The 26,295-nt window shown below is 45.2% G+C and overlaps 1 protein-coding gene across 1 annotated transcript in view; it reads right to left on the bottom strand.

Annotated features, from left to right (window-relative positions):
• The window catches only part of LOC128874973 (uncharacterized), a 28,031-nt gene extending 1,781 nt beyond the window's left edge, over nucleotides 1–26,250 (bottom strand). Inside the window, exons 1-4 of the mRNA XM_054120209.1 lie at nucleotides 25,612–26,250; nucleotides 8,569–10,624; nucleotides 408–493; nucleotides 176–300 (exon numbers count right to left, since the gene is read on the bottom strand). Of these exons, the coding sequence (XP_053976184.1) occupies nucleotides 176–300; nucleotides 408–493; nucleotides 8,569–9,524 (1,167 nt within the window). The 5' untranslated portion in view covers nucleotides 9,525–10,624; nucleotides 25,612–26,250. The remainder of the gene's footprint in view (nucleotides 1–175; nucleotides 301–407; nucleotides 494–8,568; nucleotides 10,625–25,611) is intronic.
• Between the last annotated feature and the right edge of the window lie 45 nt (nucleotides 26,251–26,295).

The following is a 26,295-nucleotide window of genomic DNA, read 5'->3' as shown; positions in this document are numbered from 1 at the left end:
AGAACTATTTCCCTACAAACTTGGGCGTTCTGCCGTGGATGGCGCTGACCATTAACACTTTACCGACTGGTATCCTACTAATCGACGTTTTGCATGGTAAGCAATACTTTGCCGCCAGTCATGAAGTGTTAATTATATTATTATTAATTATATTAATAGTCTAACAGGTTCTTACCCTCTGCCACACGAAGACGTTATGGACCATGGCGCATCCACAAAATACGATGCCCAATCCTATAAAAACCGACGTGACGATAGCCGGGGTCGAATGAAACTGGATGAACGTGTATAATATCATGCCTGAAAGTATCGTGAAAATATGAAATTTATATTACCTTCTTATATTGGGAATAAAAGTATATTACTTGCTATGAAATACATTCGAAAGAAAATTTAGTCGTTTTTACCAGTCAAAAAGACAGGAATGCTAATGAAAAAGCCTCCGACAGCGCATACACGGCTGATGGACGATTTTTGCAGGTACTTGTTACTCCTGGAACAAAGAAAAATCGACGGAAAAGTGAGTCTCGCAGTTCCACGATAATTGAACGAGTTGCAAAAGAACAAGTTTCCCGTCGAATATAGTACGTCGTATCTCAAAGATTATTATTCACGGAACGTGGAATCTCAGACATGCTTTCGGCAAACATTTTACACCATTTCAAGCCATAGACTTCGCTGTAAAAAGAAAAGTTTCCTTTGCAATCTTCGAAACATCGTTAGTTAGTTAGTATTTATACTTCGCCAACAAGCAGTAGTAAATCTACTACTGCTAACGGAACTACTCCGTACAATTTGCCATCGGTCTGCTCGACCGCAAGTGATACTACTAATTTAACCCTCGACCACAAACGCTTTCGCCGCAATTGGTACTGTTCTCACACGCGCAATTCTTGCCGTTACTTTGCGCTCGAGACGATTTTATTTTCACAAATTTGACTAGTGCAGGGTCGAGCGAACAACTGATTCGATTAGGCACAGAATGAATTTCTACGCCTACTGTTTAGGAAAAGAGCACTCTTCTTTCGGAATAGCGAGAAATGATAAGAGTTATCGGTAAAAAATAACAATAATTAAAGAAGGAAAGGGTTTGAAAATAATCAACCAGCTTCCTGGTTCAGGTGGTAAAGACGTGAGAGGATTTACCAAATATCATTGTGTCGCGAGGGCAGAGCCGCTCCGCCGATCCTTATCTCCATTCATCTCCTCGAGCGAAACTATTTGACGGGGCGTTGAATAGGCTCAGACGGTTTTGTCGGGCCCTGTGTCGTCGCGCGCACCCCGTCTTGTAATCATGAATGGAGCCTCGCACCAAATCAAAGGGCAAGGGACTCTTCCTGCTTGGCCGAGATCAACGAGATCTGCTTGAATGGCGGTAGCCTCCGCTGGTGCTACTCACACTTTGGGGGGTGACAAATCGTTTGTGAGCGCCCGAGGACATACCGATACTCTCATCTATTTAAGGTATAGGTATTCGTGTCACTGATCCTTGATCGTCACCGTTTAAGGTGACCGCGAGTCAAATGGTAGAATGCTCCATTGGGAAGGTATTTCATGGAAACGAATGCAAGTTCAGACTTTTCCTTTTACACGATGCTAACACGTGTCTCGAACAACGTGATTCTATTTAAAAATTTGATTTAGAGGAATATCTGATTTAGAAAGAATTAAATTACGTACATGTATATTTTTAGCCTCTCAAGGCCATAGGTAATTAACTTGAGTTTGGTTTACTTCTAATACAGTAACTCCAATTTAAGAAAGTTTAAAATAGCTTATCGTTAGATTAATGGTGCGTTTCTACGGAGACGTTGTGGTTCCCAGAGAAGTTCAATGCGTTCCTCGTCCTTCGCAGATGTTGCGTCAGTTTAACGCGACGCCGACGGTTTTACATCAGAGGATTTCGCGGGAAGACGACGAAAGCGGAAAATAGAATCGCAGATGCAATACCTAAACGCGGAAGGTTAAATTTAGGCCGTGGACTCGTGGAACTCCGTGTTGGAGGAATTAGCCTAGGTTTCATTGGTACGGTGCACTTGAAACGTATCCAAAGAGGTCGCCGACCTCGAAAACGGTGGTAGCAACGGCTTCGTGGGAATTTCTCATTGTGCCCGTTCGGATGAGGCTTGTTTAAAATCAGCACGTAGCCGAGGATTCGTCCGTTTTTGCCCGAGAACCAACGACTCGACTCCCGATAGACCCTCGAACCCAGCGTCGACTCCTGCCGAAAAGAAATCCTCAGAGAAACGATCTTTAAACTCGGAAAAATTAAAAACAACCATCGTTCTTTATATATTAAGGTTCCTTAATATTTCTTCCTTAAATTTTTCCTTTTCCGTATCGATACTCCCTTCCTTTCGTCATACACGATTTCGTTTGTTTTTTATGGAGATTGTTTTCCATTTAATATTCTAGTGGAACAAGAACACGATTCCAGACCGTTCGAAGAGAAACTTGGGCCCAAAGTCAGTCAGAATTCACTTCTGACTCCTAATCTTTACCGAGCGATCCTCGTTAACTTTCATCACTGTACTTTTGCATCGGAAGCACTTTCACTGATTCCATTTGAACGTGCCACATTTTAACGATGAGTTCCAGCCTCAAATACAGCTGCTCGGAACCAGAGATAGGCAAAGTTCTTATGAGTTTTATTCGCGAGGGTGTTACAAGTCATATAATTTAACTACAACATCTAATGCACTTGGTACATTTGTTCACCCTTTACATTCATTTAACTTTTGTTTAGATTATTTTCCTTACATATCTCTCTTCATAATTCTTTGACATTCCTAATAGGGATGATAGTAGTCTCCTCAAATAACCCTTTTAATTGTTTACAATTGCATCGAATAACATCCGACCGAACATCAAATTGAGAACACGTTTTAATTGGGTCCACTTGAGACGCAGCAAACGATTCGGGGAAACCTCGGCCAGAGAGTCACACTCTTTAAGTTGGGAAAGGAGAATCACCCTCGTACTTAAGGGCATTGTGGAGATATTTACGACGAACAGAGTGGGATTATTCGAGGAAACGGTTCGTCGTCCGTCGGTTCTGGTAAGGTTCTAAGAGCAGAGATTAGTCGCGGCTAGGAAACATCCATCGAGTCGTGTTTCCATCGCAATCGTAAATCTGCCGGGAGACGTCCGACCAGATTTCCTCGGACGATCCGCTGTCGAGAAATCTGATGATAGGGGAAACGGTCGACCTGACGAAGGAATAAACTCGGAGGAGTCGATTCGGGGACTCCTCCACTCGTTTGCGGGGTACAAGTTCCACGGTGATTGGTGAAAGTAGTCATTGTAATGGAATCGAGCGTATCAGATGAAAATTGCATTCGATTTGAATGCAATCATAGCTATATGCGGTAATTCTTTTTTTGGAGAAAATATAGTATACACAATCGCTATGATAGCGATTTAATTAAAATTTCATTTCCCTTCGCATAAATTACTGGTTCTCTGTATGAATTATATGCTCAGACCGCATCATGTAAATCGTACGAATTAGCGTCGACGTGTTACATTATTATTCGCATGAATGATTACGAAATCGTGAATAATTTGTTCCAACTGGTTTCTGCGAATACTATAAATTACACGACACGAAGTATCGCTCGTCGAAAGTGACTTTGTCGATACCATTTATTATTTAGAAGTGACTCAGAAGTGAAACCGGTGACTTATTTAATTATACATAAATAACAGCGAACTGGCTCGACAAGGTCGATTAATTCTGTGTCTCGATGAATTTTCGCTCGAGAAAAATGTCTCGATTGGAAAATTATGAGAATTGCGGGGGAAAATATTGAAATATTTATTTAAATTCTTTGTCTTCGCCATGGTAATGTGTACGTTTCTAAACGATTCATCGCGAAACGACATAGGATGGTACGAGAATAGCATCGCGGATCGGCATTTCCACGGTGAGGATCGTAAACGGTTACCAGGATGATGGATCATACACGTGGATCGTACGGACTACCGTGGATGATGGATCATTCGCGTGCAGCAGTGAAACTCCGCCGATATCTTCCGACAGGTGCTGTAATCGTGTCGAGGTAAAAGAAACCAACAAAGTCCTGAAGATTATGTCCGTACCTCGGAACAATAGCAGTCGCCACGCAGGGTGCAAAGTTGAAGACGTAGCAGCTATATTAGCTGCTAATACAACAGTTTATGACTGGGAATAGTACACACTGTATTCGCTATTGGCCTACTTGAGAAGAGTCTACAGTAGAGTACACCTTGGAACAGAACTTTCTACAGCGATTCACTCTTAATTTTCATATAATAATTTTTGCGAGAGCAAGCCATTGTAACTTCAAGGTTTCACTTTGCCCTTGTTCATACATAGAATAAGTCTGAAATATTTCGAATTAAATTACTCGTTCATTGATGGACTATTTCAATGTTAAACCCTTCGAGTGCTTATAAAATGTGAGTAGTCTCGAGTTGTTTCCTAAGACACGTTTTCGTCTCCAAAAAAGAAGCGAGGTCGTGGAACCTAGGCACCTCAAGAATTTCCTTCGTCTCCGCATCGAAACCAGGTGCAGCAGGGAAAGGGGAGGTTTAATGACTCCGAAATTAGGGGTGGCCACGGAACCTTCCTAAGGGACGACCGTTACGAGTCGCCGAGTCGCACCTGTTCCTCGGCTAGGCCGGTGCATCCGAGCCATTGTGCGTTTTACGAGTCTTCGACATCGTGACCGTTTACCTTCTACCAAACTGAATACAGAGTGAGCCAGTGACAATTGAATGGGTGTCGAGAAGGAAGGCCTACGTTACAAACTAAACATTTTACAGAAATGAAGGAGAACTATGTCGTTGATTAGAGATGGCCCTGAGCGTCTAGTGCAAGGCCCTCTTCTTCCAAACTTACGTATTACCTTACTCTCTGTTCTTGTCTTTTCTTTTTACTTAAACCTTTCTTTCACTTCCAGCCATGAATATAACTTAAAACGCGAAATAATTGTCATAAACTATCCCATAAACCCGTCATACCGCGTTGGTCGCCACGTCACCCATACGTGGGTGACAGAGCCTTTTACAAACCTCAAACAGTACACGCCTGCAAAGCGGAAGAGAGAGAGCTGAGGATGGAGAGGAATTGAGTCATTATTACAAGACGGTTAGAAAATTTACGCGTGCAGGGTTGTCCTCGATGATCGAAGGAACATGACGCGACGGGATCCGAATGATCCCTAACTCGGAGATTTTATCTGTCATTAAAAAAGTCCATCGCAACCAGGCCAGTCGTTCGTTTTTCATCGATGGCCCGGGGTTTCACGTTACACGCGTGTCTGGTTTCTGTTCTCGGGCGGTTTCGTGCGTCAGAGTTGGACCAGCACACGCGTGATCCTTCGAATTCATCCCTCTCTTTCTCACTTGGGTACTCGAGTGTACCACTTGGCATTCCACGCCTTCGAATCTGAAGTCTGGAAGCCTTTTTTTTCCTCCGAACGCGGGGAAACGGAATAAATTTGGACGTGTTAGGATCTAGGAAATGGAAGGAACTTCCGCCTCTGAGACACAGAATGTTGTTATCCGAGCGAATTCCAGTCACACAACAGTACAAGAAATTCAAGAGTAGACTCCAAAACATAAGATCGGAGTTGAACGGGGGCTTCGTTAGTTTTCTGAACTAGCGTTGCACAAAAGTTCCAAAGCTTATCTTTTTTTCTATCTTTTGTATCTTTCCTATCCCTTCTGATAGGACTACTCGTGACCCATCTTTTTGGCTGGTTCCATCCGCGTAGATTTACCCCGGCGGAAATATTGACACGCATTTGCGAATCACCCTGTACATCATGCAGCTTTCACCTGTCTCAAAGACAACAGTTTCCTGAGTCGAGTTTGTCCGGCCAAAGGTAACCGTCAGTCTGTAAAGTGGCATTGTTAGGAGAAAAGGAGCCCTCCGGAGCGTAGACGTGCTCTCCGAACAGCATGGAGCTTTTAATGGTAGGCCCCAGCCTCCGTGTCCTCTCCCCGTTGGCTCATTGTCACTCGAAGCCTCTGCTTCGACGTTCGTTCGTCCGTTTTCCACCGAAATAGAGAGAAAAGCGATCCACGAGACGACGACGATTCCAGAGCGCCTGGAGAACGAAAGACAAGCGGCACAGCTAAGTGCCGGCTCATTACTTAAATGGTCCGTGATAAGAGATCTCTCTTTCCTCGCTCTTGGCGCGAACTAGTCGAACAGAATTCTCGAAGGAAGCCAGCGAGTACTCTTACGAAGCGAATTCCTTTTTGATGCAAAGGTTTCTCTACCTTAGTTTCCTCCTTAGCACGCTTAGTTTATTCCGTAACAATTTCTATTTCACAGTTACGTGTTCAGCTGAATCTAAAGAGACGAAGTGCTTCCTATTTGATGAAAACAAGAATAAAAGGGAGATTCATCGTCGGCCAAATTACTACTTCTTTCACGCGATCGACAAAAGCGTTTCCCATTGAAGGATCCAGCGGAATCTTGCGATTGTCTAGAGTGCCTGAAGCGAGACGAGGTACGGTGAATCGTGACAACGAACGCGAGGCTGCAATTTTTCATCGCGCGGCGTATCACCTCCTGCCAGGTATGCGCGACAGCATTTTGTAGGTGCTCGTAGGCGTTGTGATAACACGGGTTAAAAATAGGTGTCGCGGTACGATCGATAACCCAAGGCTTATCAGTCAAGTCGGCCTATTATTCGAGCAAAACGAACGAAAGTTTCAACTCTTTGTTAGCCTTTTCCAGCGAACATGAACGCTTTCCACGTGTAACCAGAGATGAATTATATTTTTATTCGGATGTTTGAGTTTTGGAAAATAAATAACTTCACAAATTCTATCCTCTGTTCGATCGATAAATAACACGTAAAACGTCTCGGTGTGTGTTTTTCTGATACCTCTCGTATAGTCTAAGGCCATCGCTGCGCCAGGTGCTTAGGACATCGCTAATTAATGAGGTTGGTAGTGTTTCGTCATTTCTGTGCAATTTAAGACTCGTAACACAAGCCCTTCTTCCAGTCAATTATCACTTGGCAATACTCAGGGACCGCTTTTCCAGGTAGCCAGAAAATAAGGGGGAGATTCACGCGCTCGAAGACCGATTACCATTAATTTATATAATCTCGCATCGTTGCCGACGTCCTCAATCAAGATTATCCTTGCGCCCCGGAATGAGAGTTCCCAGTCATCCATGCGTGCCCTATCCGCGCTGAAACGGCGGGTGTCTCGTATCCCAGCGCGATATATCAGCGGAACGTAGCTGTCTAGTGTTTCTTCTCACGCCGCGAGAAGAAGAAACGCAAAAATTCACGTCCTGTGTGTTCCACACCAACCCTTCCTCCCGTGCGTGTGACCCGTTTTTACGTAACCAACGCATGGACTGAGTTAGTATCATCGCCAAGTCCTCAAATATCTCAAACTAGTATTCCTTAACACCCAACCAGTCAAAGTACACCTTCTCCGGTGAATTGCAAACCGTTGCAATCCAAGTAAACATCCGCCAGTCCTCCAGTTTCAACCTAATAACACGTCTATCGGTCTGGGTAGAACCTCCCCATCGTTCATTTGCAGAAATCGTCACGCGTGTTTGCATCTGTGTCGCAATTTCGCACGCTCACGCAACGACATCGCGGGGATTCGCCAACTCTCGAGATGCGGCAAAAGCCACGTAAATTATACCTCGAATAAAACAAAAAGCCCAGGGACAACCACCGTACAGAATCCCAGACACGCGCGTATGTGCACGCACCAATACACGAGCGCAAACACGCACACGCTGCTCAGAGTTCTCGAGCGTCTCCTTTCGAACGCGACTCGCAAGCGTTCAGTGTGCACCAAGTGCATCCACCTGCACCTTGCGACTCGCGCAAGTGCATCCTGGTAAGGTTGGCTCGATAAAAAAGTTAACGGCCCGCGTTAAAGGATTTCGTAACGACGCGCCATGGCCGAGAGGTCGCGAGGAACATTATCGCGCGGACGGTCGTTCCGTGCTCGGCGTATTATGCCCCTTCTTATTGCGGTTAATTAATTACGGATCTTAGTTGCCGGCGGTCCCATTAGAACTGAAAAATAATTGAACTGGATTCCAGCGTGTCAAAGTCGCGTCTCGGGGACCAGGGGTACCGGTCCTCGGGGCCCCGCCATATGTGACTGCCTCCATTTTGGTTCGTCCGATGGCCAACGAGCGGCCAGCGACGCCCGCTGAATACCGATATGACATAATCAATAAGACGCTCGTTAAGTCCAGCTCGCCAGAAACTCGTCTTTGCTACCTTCTCGACGAGGATTAGGTCAATCCCTCAAACATTTCGTTTCTACTCTTCGCATTTCATCCGAGAATGTCTTCTATACAATTTCTATGGAACCATCACTTTTGCGCTTGAAACTCGCTTTGGTATTGTCGAGAACAAAACAAGAAATTTCACGCGATAAAGTTAAGTCTGCCTTAACTCTTCGCTGTCCCGTGTCGAGCGAGAGTCGAATTGTACTGAAATCAGAAAATCTGTCGAATCTTGAAAAACCACCTAGCAAAGGGATAAGGGAAGAAGTAGATTAGCTCTACTTCGGTACAAGTACACTCACCAGTGTCCCTGATAAGAAGTCTTGACGAGCTTGACGGTGAAGAGGAACTGTATGGCGCAGACCAGGAGGCAGCACAGGTTCAGCGATAGGGCGAGAGCGCACAGCGCCAAGGTCACCTCGTACACTATCGTGTACTCCTCCGGGCTGATGAGGCTACTCGGCGTTACAGTTAACGGCGAGATCTTCAGTAGGAAGATCAACGAGAGTAGAGCCAGTAGCAGGGACACCAGACACAGCAGACCGAGGCTGGTGAGAGTCTCTCTAGCTCCAGCCTCGTAGTCTTTGTGATTCCTCGACAGGGACGACGACCAGGAAGCGTTCAACGGGAACGCAGTGGAACCAACGCCTCCAGGTAAGTGTCCACCAGTGGCGACAGCTTGGAGGACAGGTGCTGGCGATGGTGTCGTTTGACTGGGTAACCTGGACAACCTGGAGATGTCGAAACCTCCGTTCACCTTGGGCCTGTTGTCCTGATGCAAAGGCACCTGGGACACGGCCGTCTGTCCCAACGTGGTCGACACGTTGTTGTTGTTATTGTTCCCGCCAGCTACGGGACTGACACTGTTCACCGAGTGCTTGGATGTGGACAGAGTGGAGAGGTTGAGGGCGTGGGAGTGGTTCAGCCGCTGCGAAAGATTGTTCACGCTCAGCTGAGAGTGGTTCAGGGGATGTCGATGCGTCGAGGACGGCGTGGTCGCAGCCTGATGTGTGTTCACGGGTCTCTGCTGCGACGGATGTACCACAGAGTCGTAGACGTCGACGCCGCGTCCGCCGTTCCCGGACGCGCGAACCGTCCCTTGGTTGTAGTGCTGGTGCTGCTGGTCCTGATGATGGCTGGAATGATGGTGGTGATGATGGTGACCGCCGTGCAACGAGCCCGAGCTCGGCTGGTAGTCATTGTGATGATGCCTGGAGCCCGCTGACGACGGTTGCCCCGTCAGGATGTGCTTCAGCATTACTCGACACGCTGGGTCGCCGGGAGGAAGACTGCGCCTCTTCCTGCTCCCCTACATGCCGCCCCGCGTCAGGATCCTTCTCTTAGGACTTTCGAACGGCTGCTACTTTCGACAAAATTCCCTTCTCGCGGTTTATCTCGCTCGAGGCTTATCTCGCCCCGTCCAGCCTCGCGGAGGACTACGTACCTGGGCTCAAGGAGTTGCTGCACACCAGCTCCACCATGGCGACGGCATTCACCGGGCTACATAGCCACCCTTCCGCTCAGGCCTCGTGGAAACTCCTCGAGCAAGAGTCTTCGCGATGCGCCGCGGGAACAGGAAGCACCTTCGGTGGGGACATGATTACAGGCTCTAGAATAATTACAGTCTGATCGTTCTTGGCCGCGCTTCCTCGAAACCTGAGAGTATTACTCGAAAGCGACCCTCTGCACGGGACTGAGCGAGCAGGAAGTATCATCGGTGTTTCTAGTTCTGCTAAACACGAGTATCCTTGATTGTCCTGGTACGATCGATCGTCCTAATCCTGCGACGTGGCATTCTCATTCTCTCGACTCACTTCCTCGGCATTCCAACTGTCTTATTAACACGTCCGCGATTTCCGTCCAACGTTTCTTCTACGTCCGACGCACATCAGATGGAACCCACAGGCAGCGACATCGGTACGCGGATAATTGCGTCCCAGGGTTGAGCAGCTCAACCTCAAACCGGGCCGACTGGACTCGCCCCTATCTTTCAGAGTCGATTTTACGACTTCTGCGAACGAACGATGCTGTCGCAACGGGAAATAGCATCGAGGATCGAATCCAGTTTTTCCGAGCGTCGTTTAACGGTTACTTCCGGTTTCGCCTTCCAACGATTCGCGGACGCGCTCGTCCCAGGTGCCGGATAACATAGACACGATGCTCTATTCACGATTCCCGTTGCTGGACGCTCGACTCGCGGCGAAACGAAAACACGGCAAGAGTCGTCGGCATGATTTGATTCGCTGGATGACCTTGTCGATGAGAATAGCGGTTCGTTAGGGCGGCTGCAGCCTGGGTCTGCCTCTGTGTCGATTTCCAGCGAACTCGTCAGCCGGCATGGCTTCCGAGATGGTCCCTCTGGAACAGGCAGAAGGGAATAATTAATGGACCGCTCGCCTAGGTCGATCGGCTCGTGAAAAGGATACAGTGGATGGCAAAAGTTTATGGACGAGCTCTAACATCATCCGTTGGGACAACGTTCGAAAGTAAAGATTCTGAGGAGTCTTTAAAATACATATCGTAAGAGTCTAAACGAAAAATAAGGCACGGTCGTTTGATTCGTTGAACACGAGACACAGGGGCACGACTCGTCGTTACAGTTTGGCCGAGGAAATGATACGCGTCCTGGTAATTTGATAATAAACGATTGAAAAATTGCAGAACCGCCGCGGCAGATTTAAACGTCCAGGCTCTTTAATATCCCATTACGGGGAAGTTAACGACCGGAAAATATACCGCTCGGCTACTCGAGGAAGTAACCTGCCATCGAGTCCCTGCGATACTGTAATTCGGATGCCTAACTTTATGTGACCGCCATGAGAACCCATCTCGTAATTTGCCAGTTATTTATCGACCCACGCTCGTTACTTTCCATCGCGTTCCCAAATGCTGACCGGTACGTGACGTTTAAGTTATTCTTAAGTAATCTAGACTGTTTCTATACAAGACGAATTCGTGCGTAAATTATGGAGCCCTCTTTTCTTCTCTCTTCGCGTAAAAACCATCGATCGGATCTGCGCGGCGATTAAATCTCGCCAGGATATGCTTTATTGGCAATTCCGTTATTACAGAGCGTAGCTGCGGGCGAATAGTCATTATGGATCGATGAACTCGATTGTGACGCGCCTTCGTATACTACAGAGAGAGCATGCTTCCGTGCTGCGTTCACAATAGGACCTGCTGTCGTCCTTCGAGCGATCCGGGTGATCGAGATCGAGAGGACGTTAGTCGTGGCGAGGTAACGCGAGTCGCGAAAAATACCGAGAGAATCGAACCCTTTTCGCGGCTGTACTTCTTTACGAATATGGGTCACAGCACTGGCCAGTATCGATTACGCGATGAGTGGCTTTTCTATGCTCGCTGGTGTTGTTTTATCGATTTTTCTTGCATTTATTTACTATTTTCCACCTTGTTTTGGGTCGAGTCATTAGCAGAACGAGGAACTGATTTGTAGAAGATCGAGGGAGTACAAGGATCGAAGGACTTCCACAAGGACAAAGGACAAAGTTCAACGGTGCCTTCTTCTTAAGCAATTTTGCGTTAATTCCCTTGATTCATGGTATTTTGAAACTTCCCAAAGAAATCATGTTCCCAAATGACAAAAAGAAGACTACTAAGGATGTTTGACTGTATTCTTCCATTAAATTGTTCTCCAATTATCCCGCTACGCTTCGATTATTCTATTCTGAAAACTAACCACTCTATCGAGGGCCAGTCTTTCGCTTCTTCGAAGGCCTCGTTTCAATACCGTTACCCTCGTCCACTTAGAGACTCGCAACGCTCGAGTTGAGCGGCGTTTCGGTCGTACGAGCCGGAAGATCGACGCTATTTCTCTCGTCTAAAATCGATGAATGGGAACGGTGCACGGAAGACATGCAAATCCCAATGAAATATTGATGTGCTCCCGAGCCATTGCGACAGAACGCAACGCAGTCAGTCTTCGCAACTGTACCGTGCTTTCTGTTGCAGTCAAGGAAACTGTTCTTCCGCTTCTGCATACTTATGCGTTTTCAGATAGTCAACACTCCCATTTTTCCGACTAAATTAACATTAAATGTTCCTGAGGCAAATCTTGAAGATTGTCCAAAGAAGAACAGTTTCCAAGACAAACATATCCTAGGCTTTCGCCATCACTGATATCGCTCCTTCTTTCTTCTCGCTCTAAACCCTAAACCTTAATCCCTAGTATATTTCCTTTTCTTTAGCTCCCAAAGTTCCACTGCGTCGTCGTATGCAAGACGTCTCGTCGCCCCAACTTCTGGCTCACGGTTTTGAATTTTCACCAGGTAACATGACTCGGTTCCCGCGGATCCCTTGCCCCCTCCTGGTTCCCCTTGGTCGTGGCACGATGTTCCAGATCACGTGGCACGATCCTGAACCGCAAGGATCTGCGCAACGAAGGAGAGCGAAAAGGAGAGACCGAAGCCGGCACGGAGAGAATCTACACGAGGAGAGGCCGTTGTCAATAGCCAGACTTGACTCATAGAAACGGGTTCCGCTCGCATTCCGGACGTCCAGCCTGCCGTGGTCACGCTGGGCTTCGTCCAAGCTCACCACGCATATCTATACATACGCATGCACACCTATGCAACAACGCGTGCACACGCTCCAACTGGAGCTCAAACGCGATGGGCTTTTCTAGCCTTTTTATTCGATACCCCCCGGGGAACACCCGTTGAGTCCGCGACGCGATCTTCATTCGATTTACGAAATGGTTCCACCCAACGGGACCATTTTAACCCTTTGCACAGACGATGTTCTCGGTCATTCCTTTATACCCCCAACGATGATAATCTTTAATATTATTGCGGTACAAGACATGATTACCTATTCGTTTCGGAATTTCTCAAACTATTTGATATCTAAAATTCTGATCGTATTCTGTGTGTGTCATTTCCATGGAACTCCGCCACTAGGATCTACGCATAATTCGAGCAAATCGTTCGCAAGTTCGTTCACCCGCAGTGGAAAACGCATCGGATCCTGGAAGCTGGCGTTTCCCTGCTCCCAAGTATTAATTTATCCTGCGAGTGTTGCGGTTGGGAAGGCGTGAGAAACGCCAGTGAGAATTTTTTTAACGGTTTCCTGAATTTTGCCATGCCGGCCTGCCGCATGCGGGCATGGAATACAGCGACGTAGGATGCTCCTCGCTTAATTTACGATACGTCGATCGCCATTGCCGAGTAGCGAACAACGCTCCTCCAACCCTAATTACAATTCGCAGCTTTCAACCGAGCAGAAAACTGCCAAGGCCAAGGAGCGTGAAAGCTCGAAATCTCCTAAATAAGGAAGAAGTCACGTCCCTGTCATAAACCCCGTCGCAAACGAAAGCTCCATTCGATGGAAATGCCATTCGACTCGTGGGAAGAAAAAGGTGTTTGTAAAGTAAAGCGTTAAGGAAGTAAGTATCCTGATTTTGGGAACAAGCTTCATCCTAAGCGCTCTCCTCCAATTATCCCTACCATTAATTAGGCGTAATTGCTGCCCTTACGATCCATAGGTCCTCCTCGTGCGCGTATTGTCCGACGTAATGAAACACGGACGTCCGGAGCATATTGTTAATAATAAGATTACGCCTCTCAAAAAAGATCGCATCGATTTCACAAAGGCAATGCCCTGTGAAAGTAATTTAATTCCAGCCGGTGGATGCACGGCCAGGAACCGACATAAATCACACGCGGGCCTGTATACACACACGCGCTGCTTGAATAGAACTCATTGTTCGCGGGTGAACTTTTCAGCGAACCGAGGGCCAGACAATGTACCGTGCCAGGACGCGCTTGAAAGAAGCAATCCGAGCACAGCGTTAATGATCGATTAATTTCAAAGGTTCCTCGCGAGGCACAGCCGTGTAATCGCGACAGAGAACACTCTTCGTCGTGGTTCGTCTCGAAGATGACCAGAATAGTCGGATAAGGGGTCAAATGTGACCCTAATTTAACTTGCGATGAGGTCATTCGATAACACGGGAAAAAGGAAGAATATGTGCCAAGTTTCAAACCCCTATCTCCACTAGTGCAAAATCAGAGGGCAAAACAGTAGAAGCAGTAAGATAGTTTTTGCCCGATTTCTCCTATATTGAAGATCCATATTGTGAAAAATAAAAATACGCAAAAAATCCCGATTTCGTATTGAAATTTTCAGAACCCTCAAAATTGGCGCCATTTCGTCCAGTTTTGCTCGCTACAGTACACGCAACGTGTACCTTTGGAGAAATGAATCGAAAGTACGCAATCTCCGATCTTCATCTTCTCGATTCGTTCCTGAGGTCTTCGTGCTCTCCTCGTCGTTTTAGAGAAAGAGAGAAACGGCGTGTTACATTCTTGCGAAACCTCTATTTACACGTCAATTTAACGCTCGCTAAGTAACCTAAAGAGCGATACGAAGACCGATGAATCAACTCAATCCGGTTGCTGCCAGAACGAATGTGTCGCGAGCTCGTCGTTCTTCTCGCATTGTACCAGTTCTTTTTGACGATCAATATTTTCGTCAAAATCTTTTCGAGTGATTCATGTGAGCGTCGAAGAACAGGTTTCTTTTTTGCAATGTTAGGTAGCCGGTTCAGGAACCACAAGAGATTATTGAGAGGGGAAGAAGAGCGAGGAGGGCTGACAAAACATCGTGAGAAGAGTGAAGAAAATTCCATCTCTGGAAATAATTAAAATCGGTTAACCCTTGGTGGTCCAAGTATCGAATGCAAGCGTACAGCATTCATTTCTACCACCCAAACAAACAGATCTAGGCACTTTGAGCGTCGTTTTCTGGCCCTTCCGTCGATACCCACGCAAAAGGGTTGAAAGGAGAGACGAACGCGACGGAAACCACAGTGCTAGCCGACGAATTTGTGAAATTGGATGAAACTGGCTCGGATAGGACTTCACCCGTCATCGAAGAAACCCCTCGTGGCAAATAAGCTCGTAATAATTCTAGCAACGCGTCCGTGTATCTAGAAAAGCCGCTCCCACGTAACTCGAGCTGCTTTTTCTCCATTTCCTTTAACGCGCTCCGCCAGTCCGAGAAACTCGTTTCTGCTGTTCGTGGTCACGGAACAAGACCTCTAGACATGCATTGTTCGAAATCTAACGCGAGGAATAATATTTCAGAGAAAATAATACAAATTGAATCGATCGTTTGCAAATCTGCTTATCTCGTAGGTACTTGTATCATTTAATTGAATTCACAAAATTCATTTCATTGAAATATCAATCGTAGGTGTTCTCGACGAAGAACTTGGCACTCGTGTCATAAATAATTAAATAAACAATGATTCTTCACGGGGAAACACACGGAAGTGTAATTGAAATAAGTCGTTACGAAACGACGCGATACTGAAATTTTTTATCTCGAATGCCTTGAATAGCTTACACTGTTCGAATCATTTCGCCCCGGGGAAGTACACGTTTCAAAGGCGGTAATAACACGTTTCGTTTCAAGGTCGCGCGTTTATGGCATCCCGCAGAGCCGGGTGAAGCTGAAAAATCTTCGCAACGCTGGAAACTTAGAATTTGACGCTCGTTATTCGATTAAAACCTGATTGTTTGAATGCACGATGCTTAATTGAATTCCGTATTTATTATTTTCTCCGTTGCCATTCTCTATCTCAGATTCTCCTCTCGAAGCTATGTCATTTGATGAAAAATTTCACGTACAATTTGTTAACTTTAATTTGTACATTTTTCAAGTCATTTCAATTAACACAACTACTCCAAAATCACATCAGTACATGTACCAAATTTTGAACTAAATTTTTCATAGAAAGTCTTCCTCTTCGATTCATCAAAAGAAACATCGAAAACGAACGAAAGAAGAACTACTTTATTCCCCACGTCTGGGTTTTACGCGATATTTGTTTGGATCGCCATACCAGCGATCATTTATCACTCGATCAGCAGCAGTTCCTGCCACCGCGATTAAGGAACGATATCACCGACGTTTTATAGCGCGTACACAATCGAGTCATTCCGAGCCGTCATTACGAGTGCCACCATTCACCTGTTGTGTCCACGTCGATGCATAACAGTTACCCCATCGTTGCGTGGAACGAGATAATATAGTACGATATAATTTATTCACACTGTGTTTACCTACTTGCAGGAAACTCGATATTAAGATTGCCACCATTCCTGAAATTGTAACACCGATGAACACAACTTTGTCAAGAAGAACTTTGTCAATGGTATCGAGTGTCGGTGCTTCTAGACTCCCAAGCCTCGACCGACTAACTACGAGAGCCTCTGGCTCAAAGGACACGAGTCCCAATGAAAATATAAAGGAAACTCCGTCAGGAATCTGCGAAGACGTCAGCTGGCTGGGATGTCGCTAAAACGTTAAACGCTTCCTAAAAGGGGCTTGGAAGCCTCGAACGGTACTGCAGGAAATGCGAACATGCGAGGTCTCCCTCGACAGTGAAATTGTTCTCGGATGGAAGCCGTGTCCCTCGACCGCGGAAAAGGAAGACGCGTTTCCCTCCTCGCGACAGGCCGTTTCCACTTCTTCGTAACGGAGGGTGAACGACGTAATAGGAACTGGAGGAATCCAGCAACCACGCTTAGATCAACCGCAAGGTCAATGATTTTCCGAGCGGACCGATGAACTTGCGCTTCGCGCACCTATATGCACCGGAGTGCATCCACGGAGAGCCACCGCCAGTGAGGGAGAGAAAGAGAGGAGGCAAGGTCGTTGCCTAGATAACAGTTGCGAGGTACAGTTGGCTTGCATGCCTGGAACCTTACGACCAGACGATTATAGCAGGAGGGAAAGGGCTCCAGAGAACGCAGAGTTCCCGGGCGACATAAATTATTGTTGCCCTTCGGTTGTTTGCGATTTCTTGGCATTCTACGGGATCTTCAAACATACTTCCAGTGAGCTTGTTGGTTCACGGTGGAGCAAACGTAATCTAACGATCTGGGTTGAATTTGTACTGCTTGACGTGCTTCCTTAAGGATGGAAATCGCATTGAGAGTCCAAGTACCAAGTGTTTGGGATATTTGTTTACAGAGAAGCATTTCTGTAATTTTTTTGTAACTTGAGAATGTTTCATGTATGTTTTAAAGTACATTTGGTAATTTTTTCCATTCATTTCGCACAGAAATGCTTCGGAAAAGAACTTTTTTTCTCTGTAAACAAAAGAAATCACTAGGAGAACATGTAATATTTAGCCTCCTAATGTAGTACCCCCTTAAGAAGCATTTCCGTACCTCCACGGTACTTTAATCTATTCCTTCCACTTCCACTTCCTTCCTTCCCAAATTTCGAAAACTCGAATACAATGAGCCTGACCAAAATCTTACACGTTTGGACGATTTCCCAATCGAAGGTCCCGCAACTCTTGCGAAAGTAACCTCCGCGACACCCGTAATTTCTAGTTATCCAAATGGAACAAAAGCCTGCGGTCGCGTGACCGAACCTCGTTAGTTTTCATCTTAATGGTTTAATTATCTTTGGCCAGGTTCGCGATATAACTCCGCGGCTATTGTTTGATCGTGACGCAACGGTTTACAATGGATGGATCTTCCATGTCCCATCAAACAGACAATAGAACTTTCCGTGGGTGTAACACTGATTTCGGTTCTGGCAGGACGATTTCACCGTGACTTACTCATTGTCTGCGGATTTCGATGTTCCCGTGTAACACCTGCTTTTCATCATCGCTGATAATTGAATCCCAAAACGACATTCGTTGTAATTTTCAAATGTAAACGCAAATACAAACATAGTCAACGACGACAAGTTGTTGTTGGAAGCTAAAAGGATTAAACGTAATATTCAGAGATACTTGAACGATTACTGGGGCACACGTACGTGTCCCAGCAGTTGCGAAAGGGGTCGAGACTTGAGACGCGACAGTATACTGTTATAACGGAGAGTAATCGCAGGATCTTACATAAATGCATATTTCAATGCCACGCAGTCGCAAAATTGCATTCGGGCAACACACGTGCGAGGCTACTCGCTACCTGTTGGCTCATACAGCGGCGTCAAAAGCGCCTCGGAACCGCTTCAAGCGTGTTCCCTTCGTCGAATTCGCCCAGTCATTCCAACAATGTAGTTACCTGCATCAATATACGCCCCTCACCCCATCTTCATGTGTTTTTGCCAACGTTTACACTCATTATACTCCAGCGAAGGCACTTATCCCGCGAATAATAAATGTCCTCTCGGTCTCCCACGAGTTTCCTCTTCCTCGTGTTTGTCTTCCGAATGCCATCCCGTGATAACGCCAACATCGATCACATCGGTTAGTGCATACCACGGCGCAATAATGTGTTAACCTTGCGGGAAGGAAACGCAATCTATACTGTTGATTCCATCGAGGAAACGCAGCGATCGTCCCATCCGCAAATTGCGCATTTATTTGATTCGTCTGACGCGTGCAAGCCAAGACTGATTGCGAGCATAACGCATCGACGCTGGAGTATTTCCACGACGATATCAATCCTGAGGGACGCGTTCCATTACGGTGTCACTCGATAAACACTCCGCTTCGCGTATCTAGGGAAAAATTTGCTCGCGTAGCAGAAATTGTTAATTATTAATAACTCCTACTCGAACAGATACACTTACTCGACATTTTGGTACATTAAAGTACTGAACTTCTAGGTCCTAATGGCATCAGGTTAAAACTTGTGCAATAAACAGATCGATGATAACAGAGACAAGCTTGAGGACTTGGAAGACTGGTACTTTGGTGTACCAAAATGCCGAGCAAGTATATTTGGGTAAGCTAGAGTTATCAGTAATTAAATACAGAAGCGCAGAATTAATTTCTGGACCTATTATATCAAACATTCCTACTTAAATTAGTGTTACAAATAATCCGACTCCATCAGCTTCAACAGTCTGTTGTTCCTTCCGTCTAAGAAACGAAAGCCAACGTCCTGTCCGTATCCTTACGGTAATATCTCAATTTCTCGAATGATTCTACATCTTTCCACGTTACCTCGATCATTCTTCCTGGCGCAAAATCCGAAAAACTCGATCTGGACGGCGTTGAACCGGCGCGGCGAGCAGAGAAGGGATCCAAAATTTCAATCAGCCAACGGTGGAATGGGATAGAGGAAAATCAGAGAGAGGAGGAAAGAAGGTTACATTATCGGCGCGATATCTCTCCTTGTTCTCTTTGGTCTGGCCCCCATGCTCGGGAAGGACGACCAGGCCCAGAGTGATGTAAGAGAGATGTACCTACAGGGCGCCTCTTCTTCCTTCTTCCTCCTCGTCTTCCTTCGCTGTCCCCGGCGTCTTCGTTCTCCGCCTCAACCCTCCTGGGTCGTGGGTCTCTCTTCGTCCTGTCGATGGGCCCCGTTGCTTCTTTCTTTCCGTTTCACGCTGGCCCGTTCGAAGGAAGCGTCCATATCCAGCCCTGGCCCGGTTGAATTTAACGTGGCAGGTGCCTGCTGAATGGACATTGGGCTCCGGTTCTTCGTTTCTGCTCTCTCCAACTTTCCTTCCTCTTCCTTCTATCGACGATCCTCCTCCTTCTCTATCTCACCTGTCTATGCCAGGGTTTCCCAACCGCTGGTCCACTCGTAGCCTTTCGTAGCGCGGCTTCTCGTCGACCATTCGCTACCTTCTCCAGCTCCACTCGCTGGAACACTTTTCTTACGAGGTAAAGCAATCCTCCTCGGTCTACTCTTGCGGCATGGTGGATCGACTTCTGGGTAAATACTCTAATTGCGATCACAACTAACCGTTGGTATCTTCATTCTTCATTTGTATCATAAAGGAGCACTTCGTGACTTTCCACGGTGCATTATTTCTTTACAGATGAATAGACTGTATCCGCTTGCGGTAGTCTCCGGATCAGACTCTCTCCTATAAGACATCTTATTGGCGGAGTCATAGGCTCCCGACGCGGTGCAGTTCGCGTCAGACGTCGTGAGTCGGGACTGACCCAGTAAGTCTGTCTGCATGGTCCTGTCCCCTTTAAAAAGGGGACCATTGTGGTCCATTGGAGGAAACAATGATAATTTTCAATAATTGCTTGGCATAGTCAGAGTAGGAAATCGAAGGAACTTTGTTTTCTTCTATCTTCCTCGCGGGTCTCCACTCGTAGCAACCTCCACGTGGTGATGCCCGGTAATCGGTATTACTCGCGAAAGATTCTTCGAACGATCCTTCGTCGCGAGTAATAGCGAGCTAATCGCTGCCAACTTGTAACAAGATCTTTAGATTTAGATTAGGATAACACCAAATATTTCTATAAAACTTATAGTTTCGGAAGATATCTGAAGTGCTAATAGTATATCGATACGTTTCACGATCCGTTGACCTTGAGCTGGCCTTGCGCGACGTTCGAAATCGTGGTATGTTAATAGGTCCGCGACGCGCGTCGTATGGTGTAATTCTGTTATCGAGCAAGTCCGAAACTTTGTTGACCTAACCGTAACGAAACTCGTTTGCGACACGAGATTTCAGCTGCAGTCAAGGCAGCACCTCGAGCGGTCCCTCTCGTCTCGAGGAGGTCTTAGACAGCTGGGAAGCGAAAAATCACGAAGAACAACGATCGAACTGGTGGAACTGGTGAACGCCGGTTTCGTGACTCGCGTCACCGCTTCAAAAGGGCAAGAACTGTTCGACCGGCGTGCTTCTGATCATTTACAGAGAGAGTCACTCTCGTTGACGAGCATTCGCGTTACTTCTTTTGCCAGCGAGTGGCCTCTCCAATACCATTCGCGATTCTTGCCGAAGAAGCCAAGCGTTTCGACGTCGGTTAACGTTTTATGCAGCCTATTCGTAGCCTTTTTAATCCCAGGATCCAGGTGCTTTTGGTTAGGTACTCACAGTCGTCCATTGGAGGAAACAATGAACCTTTTGTTATATCGAACATGGAGTATCGTAGGAATTAATATTAGCCTAGATTAATATGTACTGATATAGAAAATCGTATTAGTGTTATAGAAATTATTTTTATTATAGTATTGCAGTATTAGTAAACATTGTTACCTGCTGGTGGGTTCCCCGAAAGAACGATTATTTATTACCCCTTGTAATTTTACAACACTTTTATACACATGTCAATAAAAAAATATAACAGGACGTGAATATTTTTGTAGTTATCCAACGATGACCGTTGATAGGTTCCTTGACTTGACGTTATTGGCATCGAGCAACGATCGTTAGCATTCCCTACTTCCTGTATGCATACTTAAGGATAAGTATTGCAAATAATAGTTGAGCGTGGAGGAAGGATATCAGGATCGTCCGGTGTAATGGTTTCGGATTTATGAGGTACGCGTCGGTTACGCGCGCGTCTCGTATTTCCAATAAAACGTCGAAAAATGGAGGAAACTGGGATCTGGCCTTGGGTCGAAACACTTACTCGACCTTGAATCCTTGCGGAGTAACTGCTTCGACGCACGATGGGTCGATAAAATACCACAATGATTTCTTCATTAACTTCCGATTAAAGTCTACTGTTTCCAAAATTCTCAATTAATATCTTCTTATCGAAATTTGGAGTAAAAAATGTAGTAACGAAATGTAGAAGCAATTGGAGTGAACAACAAGTAACTTCCACTACAAAGTAACAAAGGATCATGCTTATGGTATACTTTTAGTACGCTATTTCTAAAATTCTCGTCCCTTACTATTTTAAACATGTTTTTTTTTTCATTTCGAATCAATTAAAGCCCATGTTTTTCAACTTTTGTTTTTCTATCAATCTGGAGCCTGGAAACTTTTCCATTTTTAACAGAAGCGGGCTCGGAAAAGTTTCAATAGCGATTCTCATGATCCAAAGATGGTACCTCAAGTTAGGGCGCGCATATATGCGTTTCTTCTTCGTTTTTCGCCGTTTTCACTATTTCCTAACTCGAGAAGTCGCGACACGTCGTTCCTCGTAAACGACGACGTAAACCCGTCGGTGTGCTTTGGCCTCTTAATAGTCCGACCTTGAGCCAGAACTAAGGAGTGCCTTTGCTACAGCGTAACCTTCGTATACCTTCATCAGCAGGGCTCAACCTACGACTGACAGCGTATTTTTGTTTCCTTCGCTCCGACGCTAATTAAATTGAGGAATTCTCCTTGTCCCGTTTCGAAATCTCTCTTCACGGACGATTGCTACGTATCGTACGGACTACAAATTTTCCTATCCACGAAATTCGTCATTCCATACAAGAAACATATCATAAAACCATTTACTACATACAGGAACGGTATAATAAATGAAAAAGAAAAAACAAAGCAATTCTTCGGGCGACAGTGCAGGAGAACAGATAAATATGAAAACGAAAGGTAAATTATATATAAGGGCGTAGAGAAGAGTGCCTCGGTGAATATCTATACGAATGGCGCCAAGGCAGCCATGGCTAAGCTAGGCAACCTGCCTTTCTACTTAACAAACGATCAATTTAATTAACCAAGCTACTTTCAACGATGACTGGTAACAAGCTGTAAACTCGAGGGACAAGAGAGAATAAACAAGTCTTATTTAGTAAACACATAAAAGTTCTCAACAGCTTGGCAGATTACGCGACCGATCCTCTCAAAGAGCGTTAATATAATTGCGAGAATCATCGATCCTCAAAGTGGATTACCGTAATTGCCCGACGAGGTCGACAACTGCGTAATGCTCGTCAAATCGACGCGATCATTCCAAACAGGAAATACGAGATTTAATTTCTCCGTATACGATACGTAAATACGCCCTGAAATCGTGATACAGATGCCTCGATCGATAAAATGCGACGAATCGAAAGTGGACCGACGAAGGAGCCGCGAAACGAACGGAAACGGAACAAGAGCCGTGTACGTACTCTCTAATGCTTGAACATGTCCGAAGACAAATTAATCTTCGCTCTCTGCGATTCAGCAGCGCGAGATGGAATGCGTTCGAGGGAGTAACGGGTACAAAATATCCTGCATACACGAATCGCGAGGCCACCTCTCCTCACCGTTCCAGGGACGACCACAAGCCGTCGAAAACCACGGGCAGAGATTCCCATTATTCTACCAAACGTCTGTGGGAACCTCCCAACTCCCTTTGTGGAAGCTCATAAATAATTCAGAGTTTCAAAAATGATCCAATAGTTCTAATCGATAGAGAACTGCCAACTTCAAAGTTCAACTTACCATCAGCTGGTGGTTGAACGAAAGAATTGTTCAGAAAATTTGCCGAAATTTACAAAAAGAGGGTGTGAATTATGAATTCTACTACAACCATCGTACTTATCGATATTTCTTTGGATGTAAAAAATCCAATGGATCTGATTTTATAGAAACGATGTTAAGGGTGGTTATTTCAAGAATGTTTATTTCGCATAACAAATAATCGTTAAATTGCTAAACAAAAGTTACGTTATTCATTTTTAATCATTTTTATGTATAAAAACATTGACATCAAAAATTCTTAAGAACAATTTTTTTCCTTCCGCGTGTACGTTAATTAGCCTCTTAATCAGCCAGATGGAAAGAGTTAATTGGATTATAACTGTGCACTCGTGTTGTTAAATCTAATTGCAAATAGGGCTCGAGAGCACCTGAGTTAAAAGCTACACGGCTAGAAGAAAATCAGACCGAAAACAAATATGCGATAAGACAATCGTTTGCACGCGTATCGATTGTTGCTATCTGTAAAACAATTCGATGCGTAACACCTACGATACGATCTCGATAACTGGATGTGTTTCAAGGCGTTCTGTGCCAGAAACTGGGTTATCAACGCACTTATCAACACAGAGTAGTACCGAGGTACGCGTAATCCAGAAATGGGATAAACTTTACTCAAACGATAAACATCGAATAATACCATCGCATAGTGGTACAATGAAATCTATCTGAAATGGCGCATTCTGTAATTTGCATTCTAGTGCTCATTAAACGAGTGCATATGTACGATATTAAATGATGAATACAAGTGTTTATCATAGTTGATCTTTCACCTGTTGCTTGAAATTTGTGTACAGATAAAAATTTCGCCAATCTCGGACAGGTAAAAGAGCAGACCATTCGGAGCGGAGTTTGAGATAGATACGAGAAACGCGACAAAGAGAGTGAAGTTATGGCAATGACGTAAGAAACGGGCTAATCTCGTACGTGACCCCATTATTTATGCCAACTGTGAACCATTTGCCTGGAACAACATCTGCCCAAGGCATAGCAGGAATTCTTCCTTTTTTTCAACTTCAAACTGTTTAACACAATTGATCAACTCTACGAACACGTGTCGATAATTTATTCAAGGCGTTAAATACAGTTGTATGTACAGAGTAACGTTAATCGTAATGTAAACGGGCAATACAAATACATTTCTGTGGCAACAGTTTCGTTTCGTAACATTAATGACTCGAATAGAATTTTAGACTCCAATTTATGCAATACAATTCACATGATCTTTTTAATCCTGCAACTTCCTTCGGAGTTAGGATCTTTTAATCCAGTCTCCAAAAGCGACAATGTATTTTCCAAACGTTGGTAATTCCCAAAAGCTCTTTCAGAAAACGGTTGGGGCCCTAACGTATTTATCGATCGTATCTCCACGAGCAAAAACGTTACCTACCCTTACGTTACAAGAGTGACAAGTTTCTAACGAAATTCGATCAGGACTCTCCAACTTTCACATATCGAGAAATACAAGAATAGTAACCACGTAGGTCAAACTTTGACCGATAGCAACGCTTTTACTCTCTTATGTTCAATAACAGGCGAGAAAGTAAAACAGTTAAACGTATCGACAGCTTAGAATCACGTGAAATTGTACGAGACGAGCAGAATGTTGTCCTCGACACGTTGCAAGGCTCGCCATTTAAAAAAATAATAAAACTGCACTTATTTAAGAGAGTTTTCATTAGATAAACTTTACATGTATGATCAAATAGGACAGATTTCAACTCGCCTAATTCCAAAGAGTTGATTACACTATCGCACAGCTGTACATACATATAGCTACACGTGTATATACATATATTTGTATTGTATGGCTTGCCTCATTTTTTAAATAATTATAAACAGCAACATTCAACGTAAAAGTAAAAGGTAACGCTTTCAAAGTTTCAGCCAGGCTGAGGCAACGAACCACCTGCATGCGGAACATGGCAAATATTCTGAAACCGCTTTGCGCTAATTTTCTAATTAACTTGCAACACATTGCGTAACAATGTTTTCTAGCTTTGCTTGATCCTTATACTACATTTCTTTCTATACAACATGTAAACCATTATTGGAGCATAATCGTACAAATTTCCCTTCCCTCCCTTTGTTCGCAAATTTGTTAGCTCTACTATGGAATGTGTTATAGTATCGAAGAGGAAGCTTTAGAAATAAGCGGCAAAACATAAGGGAAAGGAAAAGGGCCCGTGGAGATCCGTCCCTGGCCTCGGTAAGCGAAACCGGGCGGGCTGCTAACTCACCTCGTGCCACATTCCGCTGGCTCTGCCAACGTTTTCGAGAATGCACCGCGTCCAAGCTCAGGAGCACCACCTTTTGCACCGAACAATACACCTGCACCCCGGCGCGGCACTTGCCCTTTTCGAAAATTCAAACGCGCACGTGAGAGCTAGGGCGGGCTTGCATGCCTGCGACGCGATTCGTCCGTCGCTTCTGTTCGCGCAGACTCCAGAAGGTTTTCTCGTAATTCACCGAAGCAAACGTCAATTGGCCGTCGTTGTGTGCTTCCACGATAAAACAATATTATGTCTACGAAACCGGCGTCACGATCTACAAGCAGACGCACATTGATACCGAACCGCGCGAGCGATCATCACAGACTGAACCGCCGCGCCAACCGAGTGACCGCGGCACCGGCGCAGTTCATTGGCGACTCGTGGAGGGAATGCGCAGATCGTTGGATTCGCGTTGCCGGCGCAAGTGAAAATTTGAATTCGGTGTTATTGAGTATAACATTACTGCAATGTTGCGAGAGTCGCTTTTATCTGTTTTGCTGATACTGCAGAAGCCCAACTTTGTCATGTAAAAAGAATGAACATACTTTTTTTTCAAACTGAGCTCTCATGAACTGTTCTCTCTAAATATTTTCTAAAACTTGAGAGATAATCGCATCGATCACTTTGTAATAACCAATTCGTACATCGATC

The sequence above is a fragment of the Hylaeus volcanicus genome, chromosome 4, assembly GCF_026283585.1.
Source record: "Hylaeus volcanicus isolate JK05 chromosome 4, UHH_iyHylVolc1.0_haploid, whole genome shotgun sequence".
NCBI classification, from domain to species: Eukaryota; Metazoa; Arthropoda; class Insecta; order Hymenoptera; family Colletidae; genus Hylaeus; species Hylaeus volcanicus.
This window is presented reverse-complemented; position numbering and strand designations above follow the sequence as displayed.